At 42.2% G+C, this 17462-nt stretch overlaps 2 protein-coding genes across 2 annotated transcripts in view; one reads left to right on the forward strand and one right to left on the reverse strand.

Moving 5' to 3' along the window:
• Positions 1-17462, forward strand: part of dock2-like (dedicator of cytokinesis protein 2) — a 175592-nt gene that overhangs the window by 82380 nt on the left and 75750 nt on the right. Inside the window, exon 26 of the mRNA XM_054739089.2 lies at positions 6296-6391. Coding sequence (XP_054595064.2) covers positions 6296-6391 — 96 coding nt within the window. The remainder of the gene's footprint in view (positions 1-6295; positions 6392-17462) is intronic.
• Positions 6543-17462, reverse strand: part of LOC129162859 (protein INSYN2B) — a 45460-nt gene continuing 34540 nt past the window's right edge. The window contains exon 4 of the mRNA XM_054739090.2: positions 6543-8326. Coding sequence (XP_054595065.2) covers positions 8143-8326 — 184 coding nt within the window. The 3' untranslated portion in view covers positions 6543-8142. The remainder of the gene's footprint in view (positions 8327-17462) is intronic.

A 17462-nucleotide genomic window follows, 5' to 3' on the forward strand; every position in this document is an offset into this window, starting at 1 on the left:
GGGTTGATGTGTGGAATAAATTAGACCAGAAGCAAAAAGATTGTTCAACAATGGTAAAGTTTAAGGGTATGTTTAAATCAAATGTGATTAAATATTATGAATCAAGCCAATGAAAAAATGCATAAAACATTAAAGGTCTTTTTTTATGAAGCAAGAATGGGGATTTGTATATATTCCCATACGTTTCAAATATAATGTATAAATTATGGAATTGGTATGCTATTATCAAATTTTGCTTAAGTTCAAAGGGATTGGGGGGTTGGGCTTATCAGCTTATGCTTCTGCCTGCACCCATTCTTACAATTGTGTAAGTTGTGTGTTTGCTTGTAAACCTGCAAATGTTTTTGTTGTACTATTTTATTGTACTATTGATTTTAATTTCTCATTTAATTTCTCATTTCTCATTATACCACATGTTGCGGAATGTTAGCATGTTGAAACACAATCCACTTAGCTCCTAACCTCAGCCTGTTAAACAGACACACACATGGAAAACAGATGAATCACCAGCATCAGCCTGAGGGCATTTTAATTGCCCGTGCAGGCTGTTGACAGCCTGCTTAGTCTTTGAAGTGAAAGTATGGCTTTCTGGGTTCTACTTTTTTTAAGGTGTTAATGAAGCATGAGACAAGACAAGACAGGCAGCAGGAATCAAGAGCTAAGCATTGAATGAGAAGAAGAGGAGTAAATGTGACAGGATAATTTTTCTGTGGTTGACATTTAAATAAAAGCAGGTAGTGGCAAAGTGTCAGACGGCCGTGGCAAACAAAGACACAACAAAACTGAAGCCCAGAGTCAGATGAAAGCCATCAGCTGGACCATTTATCAGCATAAAACTCCAAACAAAATCATTTCTCATAGAAATCTAAAAAAAAAGATGCTGGATTGATTTTTAAACCTGTCAAAAGACAAATAAAGCACAGCAGGAAAGGCCAGAGAAATGAGCGCTGCCCCAGGCTAAGCAAAGGCGATGAAAACCAGAATGGAGAAGCAGAAAGTTACCAGTTTAACACTGTCAGAGTGTGTTTACGTCAAGTTCACTGAAGAGATTTTAGATTTTAAAATGCTAGAAGGAGAGAAAAGATGTGCAAATGTAAGAACATGCACAAGCAGGCAGAGAAAAAGATGGAAGAAGATAGCTGCCGCCTCCCCTCCACCCCCTCATTTTCTACACCCTTCGTTTTTAACCCTTCTTTTCTTCTCACTCCGGGTGGTACCTGATTAACCCTTTGATGCATAATGGTCACTACAGTGGATAGGTACTCAAAATTTTTATTTATTTATTTTTGCTATTAAGCACAGCTGTTGAAGACTTTATTGCATTTGAGCCCCTCCATTTGGACTTCGGTAAGCCAAGCCAACATATTTCATGTCCAGATAGCACGCTGTCCATTGAGGTGGACATGTAATAAATTATTTGTACATTATAAAATTTTACAATAAATATTTGTTGAAATTTGTTTCATTCACACCTAAAGATGAATAAAAAAAATTGTTAAAAAAATCATGGTTGAAGATTTCATAATTCATGCATCAAAGGGTTAAATTGTCACAGCACAGATGTCTTCAAACCAAACAGATATTCAGAGAGAAAAGCAGAAGAGAAGATTATGTGGAAGACAGATGCTCATGTCTGCAGGTGTTTGTGTTGAACTGAAAAGTGACTTTGAAATTTTAAACTGTGTGTTGGATGTGGGTGATGGAGGGGATGCTCACAAAGAAAGATCGACATGATTTGTCAGACCTTTCTTATTTTTTTTTCTGTAACAGTACAACAGGGAAAATGTTGTTGTTTGGAAAGTGGACAAGAACAGGCTGCAGCAGCAGGGCGCCGCAGACAACAGCTCCTTCTAGTCAAACTCTTTCCAATCACTTTGTGTCGTTTAACCAGAGTTCTTAAATACTCAAATATTCAAACTGACTCCTTTTGATTCATTTGTTTGTGCTCCAGTAGCTTTACTCATGACCACATAGGTCTTATCTTCTCATTATGATTTGATCTTGGTCTAAATCAGCAGCATTAGGTTTCTGTGCCGTCAGAGGTGCACACAGAAAAAGATGGCTGACTCTCATCCTGGTGTGTTTGGCAGCTTAGAGTCAAGTTGTTAACGGCACCAAACAACAAAAATGATGGATGGAAATCCTTTAAAACTCTGAAGGGGATGGCTGGATTTTGATAAAAACAGATGAATCAGAGTCTGGACCATAAAATGAGCAGTCTGCTGATTTTTTACAGATCAGCATAGTTGAAAAATAATATCATATTTAAAATAAAAAGGAAAAAGGAAAACTTAAAATAAATACTGGAAAAGATAACATCTTTAATAATAATATTGGTAAGAACAGGATTGATGAGGAGTCATAAGAAGAGGGAACAAAGGAAAAGACAAGACTATTGGTTCCATGTGGACAAAGGGTTACTTATACGTTACTTATGAGAGTTCCTCCAAACAACTTTCAACCCTTCATATAAGTGTAGCTACATGGTTAAACCAGTGTGGAGCTAAGATCTAGATAAAGGGTTCTCCCCGAAAAGTGACTGTGGCGTTTCCTGACCACAGCAACGTAGCATATCTCTGCTAGAAGAGATATCACGGAGAAAAGGCGTGTCTGTTTTCGATCTCCTCATCTTGGTGCATCATCAAGTCCCAGATTAACTGCAGATTAGCTCAGTGTCCTCAACACACTCATGGAGTGTTTTATTCTGGGCTTGTAGGACTTCTGGTTTCAGCTGAGATCAGATGTTCAAAATGTTCTCACTCAGTGGTTTCCATAGCGATAAAGCAAGATGGTGAATGGTAGATGTCTTGCATTTGTGTAGCAACTTCTGACGTTTTAAAACCCCCCAAGGTACTTTACAACACACACACACACACACACACACACACACGCACGCACGCACGCACACACGCACGCACGCACACACACACGCATGCACGCACACACAAAAACACTCTGGAAGTGATGAGCTATGTAGCCACAACTTCCACAGGGTGCACTGATTGAACCGGGACTGCTGTAGGCCATTAGCTGGCAACATGGGGTAAGTGCCTTGCAATAGGGCACAACAATTGCGATGGAGTGAGCAGGACTCGATCCCACAACCCTCTGGTTACAAAATGATAACTGAACTCCTCTGCTGCTGTCATTTGGGTTGAGAATGGTACCCAGAGCTGTCTGAAGTGGTTGATAGGTTACTGCTCTGGAACCATTTTCATGACCTGTTGGCCCTCAGAACAGGGGTGGGGTGGAGGTGGGCGTCGGCCCAAGATGGGCAAGCCGCCCACCAGATAGGCCAGTCCATCCCAGCTCGCAGTTGATGACAAGTTGTGTCCAGTTATCTGTTTTGTCCTTTGACATGAAAAGGTAACAAATAATTTAAACAAAGTTCAGAATGTAGTCAGGTGAGCCACAGTCTCCATGTGTAGGCTCATATTCCACACCTTAACCCTGCAGCCCGGGGTTGTGTATTTAAATCCCATGCTGGCGCCACTGATCAGAAGAGTGATTCATTCATGTCTTTAGTCTAGGACAAAAAGGAAACCACAACAGAGTGTGAATTTTAAAGACTTTCATAACCACATCTTGACTGCAGATTGTATTTTTGCCCCGTGGCACTGTGTGTACTCTCTATTGTTTTAAATTAAGAAACACACCTATGAATTATATAAAAACTGCTGATCACTGATTCTGTGCATGGCTGACAAATATCCAACAAAAGTCATACGTTCTGTTTTTGTTGTTTCAACATTTATCTTGTGGAGAAAATAAAACAGTTTTCGGAGCAAAATGGATAGTGTCTAAGAGGAGAAACGTTTCATTTCTCATCCTCGTCTGAGACGACTGTCAGAGAAATACTTTCCAGGAGACCAAAATACTCTACACTGAGCCAGGAAGATTTACTGATTTGTTTGGCTTTAGCAGGTGCACCTAAGCTTATGTGACTGTGTGTGTGAGGGGCGTGTGTGAGGTGGAAACAGCATGCAAAATGACACACACACACACACACACAAATACACATTTATCTTGTCTGTGACCCCGGGTGGAGAGAGAGTGATTTTAAATGTGGTTTAATCATATCTACCTAATTCCCATCAGGAGCTTCAGATCCCCATGCTGTCATGCCTGCACCCCCTCCCCCTGAATGAGAGTGTGAGTTTAAAAAAAACTTGCATCTGTTATTTTTGGACCCTCCTTCATTTTGCTTCATTACTGAATAATCCACACGTGCAGACTCACAAACAAGGGAAAAGTAAAGCCAACAAACTCTATAAGTTCAGCCAGCTCGTGGCCTGGAGATCTAATGATACAATAGAGCAAATAACACACACACCCAGGTAAGACTATTGTGTCTCAGCACAAACACACACACATGTATCCTAGAGTAAAATACTAAAATATATTTAGATGTTGAAGATGCTTCAGTGGTGAGTTATTACCCTCAGGCAAGTCAGTTTCAACTGACCGGCTGCCGGCCCTGCCTTTTCCAGTTTGCAGGCCAAGCCTCCTTAACGTTGTTGTTTGACCATAAAACCTTACAGCAAGGGCAGTGCCCTGAATGCATTCCATTATTTAGATGTCACATCACTTAATAAGGCATCCTACGTAACACATATAAAGTCTAACATACCTTGTGTAGGCAGTTTGAAGAAGATGTTTATTCTAACAGGCCATTGCATTTGTTAATCCGGGGCTGGACCCCCTTTTGCCCCTAGAAATATGTGGAACTAATAAGCTTTTGGAAAAAACCCTCAGAGAGTTTGTTCCATGACACGATATCATCACAAAGTGTCTGCAGGGTGTTTGGTTTCACATCCGTTATGAGAACCACCCACATCCCAGAGGTGCAGGGCTGGATCTGAAGCCCCTAGAGATGGCTGTGTTTCCAAAATACTCAGCCTGTCGGGCACAAACAACCTTGTCACAAAGTAACTTCGGTTACCTTTCTACCTCCTTCTGATGCTCCATTTGACCTTCAGCAGGTATCCTTCTCCTTGCCTGAATGCATTGAGCTGCAGCCACGCTGATTAATGTTGACAAGCAATACAACAGGTGTAACTAATGCACTTAATGACCTGGCTGAGGAGTCTGAGTACATGTTTGAGCAGTGCTGTGCTGGAGTTTTCACTGAATGCAAGGCCCTACTTAGGGTACTCAAACCTACACTTCCACCTTAAATCAGCACCTTAGAATGGACAGCGCACTCTCTTTTGTGGGTGACTTGTTCAGATTTGCGCAAACATCTGTAACCTGGAAGCTGGGTGATGGTGCAGGTGTTACTCCCTGTGCAAGTGCAGCTCTCCTCTTCTTTGTCTCTGTTGTTTTATTTTGAGCATCCAACCACAGACAGTTGATGTCATCTGTAACCCTTTGCCAGTTGCAGCATTGATTCTGGTCAGCACTGCCAAAGTTTAAGGTTGCTGATGTAATTTTGTGTGACGATGGACGTTGGGCTCTGTGGAGCAGCTAGATAATCCCGAGAGGCAAATCTGAAGATGGCTGAATTAAACTTAAACCCAGATTTATTTTATTGTTGTTTTTTTCCACATTTCAGACCCCATCCTGTTTAGCTGCACATGCTAAAAAGGCAAATTACCATCATAAACAGGTCTGACAAATACACATCATAACAATAGCAACTGATGTCACCATCGTATATAATGTTTCAGCTGTAAATCTGTCTTTTAAATCCTGCAGGATTTTCCATCCATAAACAGTCGTCTGACTCGAGGCAGGTCCGATCAGGATGGTAGATAGACTGTTGAAAGCAGCTCGTCCCCGCTTCCCTCAGGACAGATAGAATAAAAGAAATATGATAGGGCAGAAGCTTCAGAAGAAATGGAAATAGGAAAGCATTCATGTGTCAGAAGACTTTTACAGCTCCTATCACCCGGCTGAAGTGAACGTTAAGGTGGGACTCCAACACTCAGACTCAGAGAAATTCATTCTCTTTCTTGACTTGTTTGATCCACCTCTCATTGAGAAGTAGAGTAAAACTTTGGGTTGTGCGAACTTCTGTGACTTCACACGCTCACGTGAGTTTGACAACATGAACACGAGTAAAACCTGATAAGGTTTGGGTTTTTCTGAAAGCAGCTCGGAGGCGTTCTTTGGAGCAGCACTAACATTCTGGCCGAGTGGAAACTCAGACGATAAGGGGCTGATACGGGCTAAAGTTTGTTTCTGTGTGTTCACAGCAGAGAAATTTAATAATATTTCATCTTTTTCTTTTCTTCTCTGTCTGTCCCTGCTCCTCCTCATGCTCCATCTGTGTCACGCTGCGGTTTTCCATCAGGGAGAAACTTTTGAACACATCCAGGACATTGTGGCGTCTCTGCTGCGGATCATCAACCGGACGGTCATCACGATGGGTCGGGAGCACACTCTCATCGTGAGTACACGCGGATGACTGGAACGTTTAATAAACCTGATTTGAACTTGTAATTCAAACATGTTAGGATAGCTTATATTCACGCCACTGACATCCACCTCAATTGGTCATTCAGGGTTTATCTGAAAGACAACACATTTGAACGACAGCCTCCTTTGTTTAAAATATACATTTTATTGCACATACAAGTGGAAGATCAGGAGAGAAGGGCTTTGAGGAAGCTTGCTCGCTGTCAGGGGGCAGCTCATAGAAAAGCTATGACAGAGTTTTTGGATGCAGAGTGGGTCGTTAGGAAATATGGTGCCATCCAGGACTCTAACTGGGAGCAGCTTGTCAGCCAACGGATGCTGAAGTAGGACTTTGTGAGATTAGCAGTTATGTTCTGAACTGCTGTGGTGGAATAAAGCTCTGAGCGGTCTGTGTGTCTGTGGAAAAGGATGACTCAAGCTTTTTTGTGATTTCATTTTTCATATTCTTCCAGCTTGTTGCTCATGTCCTTTTGCACGTGTGTGTTATTTCACTTAAAATGATCCCTAATTGATAGAAGATGTTAAATCTTTAGAGATGTGTTGACATCCGTAGCCACACCTCTGTGAGTGAGTTGTAGCTTCATCCATTCATCAGTTCAGATAGTTTATCCTAAAGGATATTCAAACTTAAAATTAAGTGATGCTTTTTGATGCTAATAATGTATTATTATTAATTATTTACTATGTATTTGTTCAAATAGGGTTATGCTACGTTGAGCATTGTTCTGCAGCAAAATGTCCTTAGAAATAAATCCAGAAATCAGCTTCATACGTTACAGTGAAACTTATAATATTCCTTTTTTGGTGCATTGGCTCTGATTTTACAAACAGTAAGAATGTACAGCATCCACACTGGCCAGTTTAAGGTGGACTGAGGTATCGTTTACCCAAATGTAGATTCAGATGAGTGAATTAGTGCCCGCCTTCCCCTTTGTGTCGGTATATGTGTGAAACTTCATGAAACACTGTTGAGAAGGAAAACAACCACTCTTATCTGATGTGAACATTTTGTTCTTTTTAGTCTCTTTTTAGTCTCTGATCGGCTGTCAGTTCCATCGTCTCTGACTGTACTCTGAGTACATCCAGTTTGACCTCTAGATTGTGTCTGATCCAGAGAGAGATCGTTGTGTTTCATGATGAGTCGTAAGCTTGTGTCCCCTTCAGAACTTCTGCACTGCTTCAACTCTTGCTACATTCAGATTTTGGCAGCGGAACTGCAGTTGTTCTCCAAGTAGTCCAATTCCTCGGACTTCCAAGATCATTACAAGTGCCCAGGTTATTGCTGTTACTTTGCCAGAGCCGTAAAGATTCAGATCAGTCCCATCTGTTTAAGCAGCCATTCAGCACAGTGATGAGCAGTGGACCCGGAGTCTCCGTTCTCTTCCGTTTGTCTGCTTTAGAATTGGTCTACAAACACTTTCACTTCCAAGTTGCATTTAAGTAGCTGATGAAGACTTTCTTTTGCAGTAAAAGGAGAGGTGAAAAGAAATCACAGCAGCTCTTTGGGTCCTCTTTTATTCATTTACATTCCTTTTTCTGTCAATTCTTGTCAAAATGCAACCAGAATCAGGCCCAAAAAATAAATTCTTTTGACATTTTGACTGCAGACTCAAAGGTGCTTTTATCAAGGTGCTTTGCTCCTTCTTAGAACTTTTAGTGCTGTCCAAATCCATGCTTTTGTTCTCCTGTAGCCCAGGAATACGGTTCTGGCTCTTCGAAAGCTCAGAGCCACCAGAAACATTTCTTGCGCAGTTTTTTGACACACGCTTTAGCGCTGGGGCGACTGCAGGAAGAAGGAGCAGGTGGAGGCTTGGTCAGAGTTTGAAGAGGCACATCATATTCTCCATCAAGGGCATCCATAACACCCTGGAAACGTCCTTCCTGCTGTCGAAAATCATGCTCCACACTGGAGAGAAGAGAACGAAAAGCGTTAATAGAGATGGCGGGAAACCAAGAAAAATGACCATTTAGATGTTGGGTTGATCAAGTTTTTAGGATTACAATAAAGATTTCATCTCAGACATGGAGAAGAGGAACACGGAGATGAAGAGTAAAGTAGACAAATGTATGCAGAGGAACCCCTTAGGCAGCTGTCCATGCTTTAATTTGACGCACCTCCAACACACACACACACACACACACACACACACACACACACACACACACACACACACACACACACACACACACACACACACACACACACACACACACGCACACACACAGAGGCCTCATCTTAGCACTCGTTTCACGTCCAGCCTATTCTTCTGCACTTCATGCACCAGTCGATCACAGACTGGTGAGATGAGAGGAGGAGGCGATTGAAAAGGAGAAGTGAAGAAAAAGAGGAAAGGAACATTTGGACCATGGAGGAGCTTAAGCAAAAGAGGCAAAGGAGGAACTTTTTTGCATTTCAGAAATTTTCAAAGCAGACCCTCTTGGCTTTCTTTTTCTATGCTCCTCCAGTCCCTCGTCTCTCTCCCCCTGTGAAGTGTTTATTGCTGCAGGTCATAATGTGGTAGACTTTGAGTTTCTCACTTGATGTCAGTGACAGTGTATTTGTGTTTGTGCGTGGGTGTGTGCTGAGCTGGATTAAAGGGGCGGAGCTGTGTGGGGCTTGGCATCTGGAGGTAATGAGGCACATGATGAGACAACGAAAGCCGATACAACCAGCCATCCTTCCTCCCTCCTAAATCCCAACATCCCAACATGCACACAGGAGCTCATAAACACAACATAAACACTCATTGTGTACATCTCCCACAGCAGGACCACAGCTAAGCAAGAGGGGCACCTTAGGATGCAGGGTTTATGAAACCAGAAAGGAGAAAACATCTGAGATGTAATGCTGGATAAATGAAACAGGGCTGAAAAGTCCAGGCAGAATAACGGGAAAAATGGAAGAGAAAGAGGAAACATGGAGAAACAGACAAGAGAGACCAGGCCTATGTTGGCTCCAGGTAGAGAGAGTAGGGAAATGAGTTAGTAGAGGAGGAAGTTAAAGCTCTGGTGGGCTCAGAGGAAATGAGATGGCTCCCATGAATAAATGATACAAAGGACATTCCCAGATGTACACACAGATCCTCACAAACACACAATGAGGGAAGAAGAAATGCTGCACGTGTCCCACGTTTAGTCAGCTCTGTCTTTACTGCCATGTTCCGGTGTCTCAGTCCTGGGTCAGTTCTAGTGGTGGAATTATGACACTGCAGGGAAAAATGGCTACTCTTCATTTATGTCGTCTTATTCAGCAGCTGTTGTTCTTGTGACAGGTCTGCGTGTCAAAGGTCAAAGTCACACGTATTTACATTTTAACCTCCATCTCAGAACACTGAGTGGAAACTGGCTGGTCAAACCGAGCTGTGAATAATAATTAAAAAAAATTACAGGTGAATTAAATGGGGAAAAAAATCACTGGTTGAATTGCTAAGAAGCTATCAAAATGAAAACATAAATAAAAATGAAATAAAAGCTTCTACTCATTTAGTGTACAGCACACAGGGCTTGTGTGTGTTTTAAGTGCTTATAAATAAAGCTGCATGGTCTGTTTAGTAATACTGTGGCTCCACTGCTGCTGACCACTTAAACTTTCTTCCTCTTCTGATAATAACATTTTACTTTCTTTGACATTGGATGTGCTACTACTAGTTTCCCCGTTTAATTATATATTCACTAGGATAAATACAATGAAGTTTACCTCTCACCAAATAGAATATTTACTAAGAAATTACAATGTAACCATAGAAACACTACTTGGTATATATGCTGTGTGTGTTGATGTGTGTGTGTGTGTGTGTGTGTGTGTGTGTCTGTGTGTGTGTGTGTGTGTGTGTGTGTGTGTGCTCTGTCTTCTCGATCCCCAGTGAGTCGTGGCGGTTGGCTGCTTATACTGAGCCAGGATCCTCTGGAGGTTTCTTTCAGTTAAAAGCATGTTTTCCTCTCCACTGTCGCTAAATGCTTGCCTAGTAAAGTCACTGACACTAGTCAGTAGGGCTGCACGATATTAGGAAAACCTGCGATATTCGATAACAGTGCTTAATATTGCGATATCGATATTACAATAAATGAACAAGTACTAAAGTATGCAGTGTTGATGTTGTCTGGTGTGTGACGTCTGCTCTGGGCTCAAAGCAAACAAAAACTAATGCATGAATTCCATTACAACATAACATCTTTATTGCAAAAATATGCAGCTGCACCTGCTACTGTATTAGTAGCAAAACAACAAACTGCATGCATGCAGTTTCTCAGTGACTTTAAAACATCACCACCACCATAAAACCTTTTCTGACGCTCCAAATACAGAAAAACATCCCTTACCAGGGTTTTTTGAATGAATAAAAAAAATCTGAAAATAAGTTTAAATGTTAAATAATAGTTAACATCACTTAAATGCAACAGCTAATTCTCTCATTGCTACTGAACATTTTATCCACTTCTGTGGTTATGATATAAGGCTGTTGCTGTAATTGGGAAGTGAACTGTGCTGGGCCAAACTAGGAGAATATTAAGATTTTCTGAGGGAAAGAGAACAACAATTGTCTACCTTTCAGAAGAGGAACTGGCAACAAACTACATGGAAACTATGTGAAAACGTTTGTTTTTAACCCCAAATTGAACAATTTTAGCTAGATCTTAAAAAGCAGCTCAGATGATGAAACTGCAACTATGATTCTGATAACAAGCTAACAAATTGAACTAGCTCCTCTAAGATAACCGGCTAGCAGAGCTTCTGACTGACAGTTTATGTGCAGCAGCAAATCAACTATCCTGATTAACAAGGTTATAAATGAAAAATCACTTTGATGTGTGGGGAAACTTTTTCAGGCCCTCTTTAGCAGGGTGGGACTGGGAGGAGAGTGCTGTAGCCTTTTAGCTGGAAGCTAACCGGAGCCTGGGGCTAACATCACCACCCGGTGGAACATTAGCGACATGAAGGTGGGTTGGTTCACCAGCACGTGTCGGAGTCTGCCCGGTAAAAATGATTAACGACACCGAGCGGACTCACGTTCACGTTTGAAAGCAGCGCTGATTCCAGAAACCTCAGCACAAAGTGCGTTCATTGTTCTGAGCCAGCATGGCGAACAAGGGAACGGCGCCGCTAACTCAGTTCGGGACGTTGCTTTCCATCCGAAGGGTCTATGTAGGGGGCGGGCGTATTACGTGAACAGACCCATCTGATTGGCCGTATATCCGAAGGGCTACATTTGATTGGTCAAATAATACTTCCGCGTAAAAAACAGAGCTGGTTTACAAAAAGCTGATGTATGACACGGATGGAAATGTTGAACCAAACATTTATCGCCGTTTTTGACGTGCTTTGCGATGGGCCTATCGCACGTCCTGTTATCCCAATGACGATAATTTTTTGATATATTGTGCAGCCCTACTAGTCAGTGACTCGATGCAACCTGCCTAGTTCCTTACAGAGGAAACTTTTTTCTGATTGGCTTAATGAGCAATGATTACTGTGTGGAGTGCCTTGAGACAACTCTTGTCTTGATTTTGTGCTACACAAATAAACCTGAATTGAACTGAATTTTGCTTTTATCTTAGATTAGCTTTTGAGAGGAAGAAAGAGAAAGGCACTCTTTTATTGGAGTGTTTAGAAACATGGCTGCCTGTGTCTGATACATACATGTTAAAGGTTATTAAGAAGACCGAAGCTTTGTATTGTTCCTCTAGTATTCTTCTCCTAATTGTCTGTCATCAAAAAGATTCATTAAAACTGACAACAGCAGAGCCTTTTCAGGCCCTCCTGTCAAACCCCATTTTTTTCACCACAAATAATTAAGATGGATGTTTCAGCCCTACACAGTTTTCGTCTCTTTACCCACAATCCTCTGTGGTGTAGATTAAACCGCTACTGTCCAGCAAACTGAACCTTTCCTCCTCTGTCTATGTTTGTGTAAAAACAACTTGAAAATATTTGTTTTGTTTTTGAAATGAAAAAAAAGCAAAACATGTTTAAAGGAGGCCAAATTCTGCATTTCTCTCCAAGTCATTTACACGTTCCCACTGGTGTAATGTGTGTATTTGTTAGTATGTGTGACAATTTGCATTGTCTGCATGAACAGGCTGTTCTCAGACATCTGACTAAAGCGGTGTTCTCTTTCTGCTGTATTAATTAACATGAGTGCATAAACTCCCTATATTTGCATATAGAAAAGATTAAAAGAGGAAATTGGAGCAGAAATAAATTATCTAGAAGGAGAAGAGAAAAGATGGTTCTAGTTTGATGAGAAATGCAACATTCAGAAAAATATGTAAACCTAGACATTTATTAGTAAATGTTTTTATTGTTCCTGACAACGTACATGTCTAATACACCAAGCACATCTGTGTATGAAACAGGGCAGTGATAGTTCTCTGTGTGCTGTAAATGATATGTTCATGTCATACAGGTGAAAATGGAGATATCAAACAAAAGTTCATTTATGTCACTAATTTAACTTAAAAGATGAAACTAATAGACAGACTCAGATATACAAAGCATGTATTTGTAATAAATGTGATGATTATGGGTTACAGCTTATGAAAACCCCACGTTCAAAATTTTAGACAATTGTGAAGAAGTCAAAAATTTTAGATGGAAAATGTCACACTCTAATCAGCTAATGAATCACCTGCAAAGAGTTCCTGAGCCTTTAGATGGTCTCTCAGTTTAAACTGGATTAGTGACATAAAATGACTTTGGTATGATATTCTGACTTTTCTAGTTTCACCTGTAATTGTTACTTTGCTACTTTTTGAACAGTTAAAAGTGTTGTTGTCACACCCTGTCCTGTCTCCACATTTGGTTCAGCCTGCATCTCTGTTAATTGCCCCCCACCTGCCTCGTTTCCCAATCACCCAAGCTCCCAGCCCTCTTGTATATAAACCCCTCCAGTTCTGTGTCTCTTGTTGCCTCATTGTTTCCATGGCCTGTGTCCAGAGATCATTAAAACCTTTTACATTTTCTAGTTTGTCTGCCTGCCTGCTTCCTTCCCAGCATTTGGATCCTCACCTCCGCTCCACTCACTGGCACGTCGTGACTGTTGTAAGCGCCTCATCTTCCTTTTTAAAAAACGTTTTCATCAGATGTATCAACTTGTCCACAGGCTGAGTGGAACATGTCTCAGAACGTTCAGATTTGATTTGAACAACAGTGTTTTCTGTGTTTTCTCTTGAAGTAAAATGTCAATTCTGATTCTTGTCTTGTTCCTCAGTGAGTTCATCCTCCATGGTTAAAATGGTATAAAGCTTTTATTTATGTATTTTTTTCAGAATTTCAAAATGGATTCATTTTGTCTAAGATCCAGTTTGATTTGAAACAATAACTATTTTAACGCAAAGAAGCAAGTGATGTATTATTACTAAAATAAATTAAGTAACAAACATCACCATCCATCATTGAAAGACGTGTGTGTGTGTGTGTGTGTGTGTGTGTGTGTGTGTGTGTGTGTGTGTGTGTGTGTGTGTGTGTGTGCATGCAACACATTCTCACACCCAAAGTGTCAAAATATGACACGTGAATGATGAACAGTGTTGGGCAAGTTACTTCAAAACTGTAATGCATTATTTATTACTTGTTACCCTCATTTTAAAGTAATTCATTACATTACAATATTACTGATTTTAAAATGTAAGGCATTACACTACTTTTGCATTACTCTAAGTTACTTTCAACAACTTCAGTATGAGTTTGTTAATCTGATGCCTGGTGAACTCATGACACATCCTGTGGAAGGAGATGTGGTGTCTGAGCTAGGATTGCTAATAAAAACAGTTCTTTAGAAGGATTGTTTATGAAATAAATGCAACTACAAACTGTACTCTCAGCACGCTGCCATCTTATATTAATTGAGCAGGGAGTGAGGTGGTGGGGGCTCCAAGCCTATATTTGCCTTGGTCCCCAAATGCCTTGATACGGCCCTGGATGTGGGACTGACTTCTGGGGTGATCTGATTCTATCACATGTTTAAATATTAAATGCTTATATATTATTGCTTTTCACTGGTAAAAATGTCTATTGGGGATAAATCTACCTACACTTTTTTCTTTTCAAGCAGTTTGTTTTGTTTTCTTGATTTTATTTGAATAATTTCCTGCCCTTTCTCTCTCTAACCATCCTGCATGCTGCATTTTCTCTCCGTCTTCCAGAAAACCTGTTTCCTAGATTTCCTACTTTCTATAATCAGCCAAAGGGATCTTCACATGTGCGGCGCTCCAGCAGCAATGAGTTAAAATCACCGGGGCCCAGATTAACTCAGCGGAGGCAAAGCACGTCAGAAAAGTACAGAATACCAGAGAACATGCGCTGATATGAACGATCGCAGGTGAATTATTTTGTTTTAGTGGAGCGATTTTGTGAATGTTACAGCGGCCGCGCGCAGGATGCAGCTGGAGTAGTTGAGCCGTTACCACTGCTTCCTCTCTGCCTGCAAAGCTGAGTCCATAAATGATGTAATATATGCAGATACTGGAACTTTTTTCGGGTTTCCCGCAATTTGAATTTTTAAGAAACTTAGCTTGATTCTGGGTTTAAAAATGCATTGTAATTACTGCGTTACTGACAATTGTACTGAGTAAATATTACCATTTTCTTTCCCTGTAATGCCTTACATTACCGCATTACAGCAAAATGCAATGCATTACAGTAATTAATTACTTTTGTACCGCGTTACTCCCAACACTGATGATGAACCTTCCTGACTGGAAAAATAAAGGAATCCTATACCTGGAACACATATATGAAGGATTGGACTTCATCCCAGTTAATAGAATAGTCTCCCAATTTGGAATTGATAAGATTAGCTTTTTAGAATATCACCAAATTAAATCTGTAGTCAAACAAAAATTTAAGCTCAATAAAATAGAATTACAAACACCATCAAGGGTATTAGACTTCTATAATCTCAACCCCCCCAAACTACTGTCTAAAGTATATAAGACACTGTCCAAAATAGACGATAAAATTGCAATCCCTATTGAAAAATGGGAGGTGGATCTATCAGTCAGCTTTGACCAGAACTTCTGGTCCCAAACTTGTTTAAAAACTTTTAAAATGATCAGACACTCCAATTTACAATTAATTCAGTACAAAATTCCACACAGAGTACACTAGACAGGTCTTCGGTTGTTCAAGATGGGGTTTGTGTCGTCTGACACCTGGACACACTGCACAAACAACGTTCCTGACAATTGCATTCACGCACTGTGGTCCTGTCCACCTGTCCAGAAATTTGGGGGTAGAGTATGTGAAGACCTATCAAAGTGTCTGAAATGTCATATCCCAACCTCCCCCTCTCTTTGTTTACAGGGAAACCTGAACAATGTCCTGATTGAAACATCTTTGGCTCGCGTGGTTCTGACTGCCATATGCATCGCTAAGAAAACTATCCTGTTGAATTGGAAAAATAGAGATGGTCTTTGCATCAACCAGTATAGAAATCTTTTGTTAGATCATATTACACTTGATATAGCCTCTGCTTCCCCTTCAAATCAATCTCTCTGGGCTCCTTTGATCGGTTCCACCACATAGCGATGACGGGGGACCATTGATATTGTCCTGCGGGATGGTGTGGGTGAGGGGGTGGAGGGTCTGAGTTTGGAGTATCTGGACGTTCCTTGTAGGTGGGTTCACTGGGGGTGTCTGGGACTGGAGGGCCGTTGCCCCCCTCTGGAGGTGCTTGGGTTGCCTCAAGGGGTGGACTGCTGACGGTTGTGAGTGGGGCCCCTCGGAGGCCTTGGCGGTGGCCATGGGTTACTGCCCGGCAGCTGCATTGCCCCTGGGCGGGTCTGGGTGGGGGCCTGGGGGCTCAGGGTGTGGGGGTGGCCGGCCCCATGGGGGGATCTGGGCGGTGTCTTGGGGGTAGGGTCCTGACATGTATGCTGCCGGGGAGAAGGCAGGAACATGTAGCAGTGCCTGACTCTGGTTCAGGGGCCTCGGGTAGACCTTGGCTCCTCTGCTGTCCCATCACAGGGGAGGGGGATGTCCAGGAGGGGGAGGACCCAACATTACCTGGATGTCCTATATCTTTTATAGTCTGGAAGTTGTGCAAATGCTGGGATGGGCTTAGATATTCTGCTGGGGTGGGGCTGGGATGGTGCCCTCGGACTCCGTGAGGCTCTGTGATGCTGCTGCTTTAGGCCCTGACAGGATGGGCTGGGGTCTCCATGCTCTGGGTGGCATTTTGACAACAGAGGTGGCTATTGGGGCCAGTGGGGGAGCTGGTTACCTGGAGGGCTAAGCCCAACCAGCTATTCCTCCCCATCCCCACACATTTCTCTCCTCATCACACAAACATGCACATAAGACCTTGGGGGGTGGACAAGTCAGGGAGTGCAGGTATGGACCCCATTTCCGCACTCCTGTGGCAACCTGCCCCCCAATTTTATCTGCACCTTAAACACTTCAACCAACGACATTCCACGCAAACACACACTTAGGGCCTTGGGAGTGAGCACATCCAACGGCATTTGGTAGGGGGATTTCTCAGCCTCATCCCAAGTGCCGGTGCCCACTTCCAATTTTAAACTGCACTTAGACACTGAGGGCTGTGGGTGCAATTGGGGTCGTGTGGTGGCATCAGCTGGCATAGGCCAGACGATGCCCACACTGCCCGCTCACCACAGCCATGGAATACACCTCATCAACACTCACTAACACCATGTTGGAGCAGGTGTACGGAGACTAGTGGTCTTAGCACACCTCTGTTGTCGCTTAGCTTCCCGGTGCTCGAGGTTAGAAGGGAGATCCGGCCATCGGTTTGGGGTCTGGGGTGGTGGATTGCTGTGCTCAGCTTTGGGCGGGGGAGCCTGCTCATCAGCACCCCAGCAAAAAGGGTCGAACTCTTGGAACCGGTTGTGGTTGTACCCCCATGTGCAGCAGTACCGGGACCAGAGTGAATAGAGTGTGTATGGGGAGCATGAGTGGGTGTCCGGCGTGCATTTTTGTAAGTCTTTGGTTGTATGTGCATGTGTGAGCATGAGGGAGGGAGTGTGTGACTGTGTTTGTGTATGACTGAATATCTCAGGTGGGGCCTTTGACTCCTCCCTTC

The sequence above is a fragment of the Nothobranchius furzeri genome, chromosome 1 (genome assembly GCF_043380555.1).
Source record: "Nothobranchius furzeri strain GRZ-AD chromosome 1, NfurGRZ-RIMD1, whole genome shotgun sequence".
Taxonomy (NCBI): domain Eukaryota; kingdom Metazoa; phylum Chordata; class Actinopteri; order Cyprinodontiformes; family Nothobranchiidae; genus Nothobranchius; species Nothobranchius furzeri.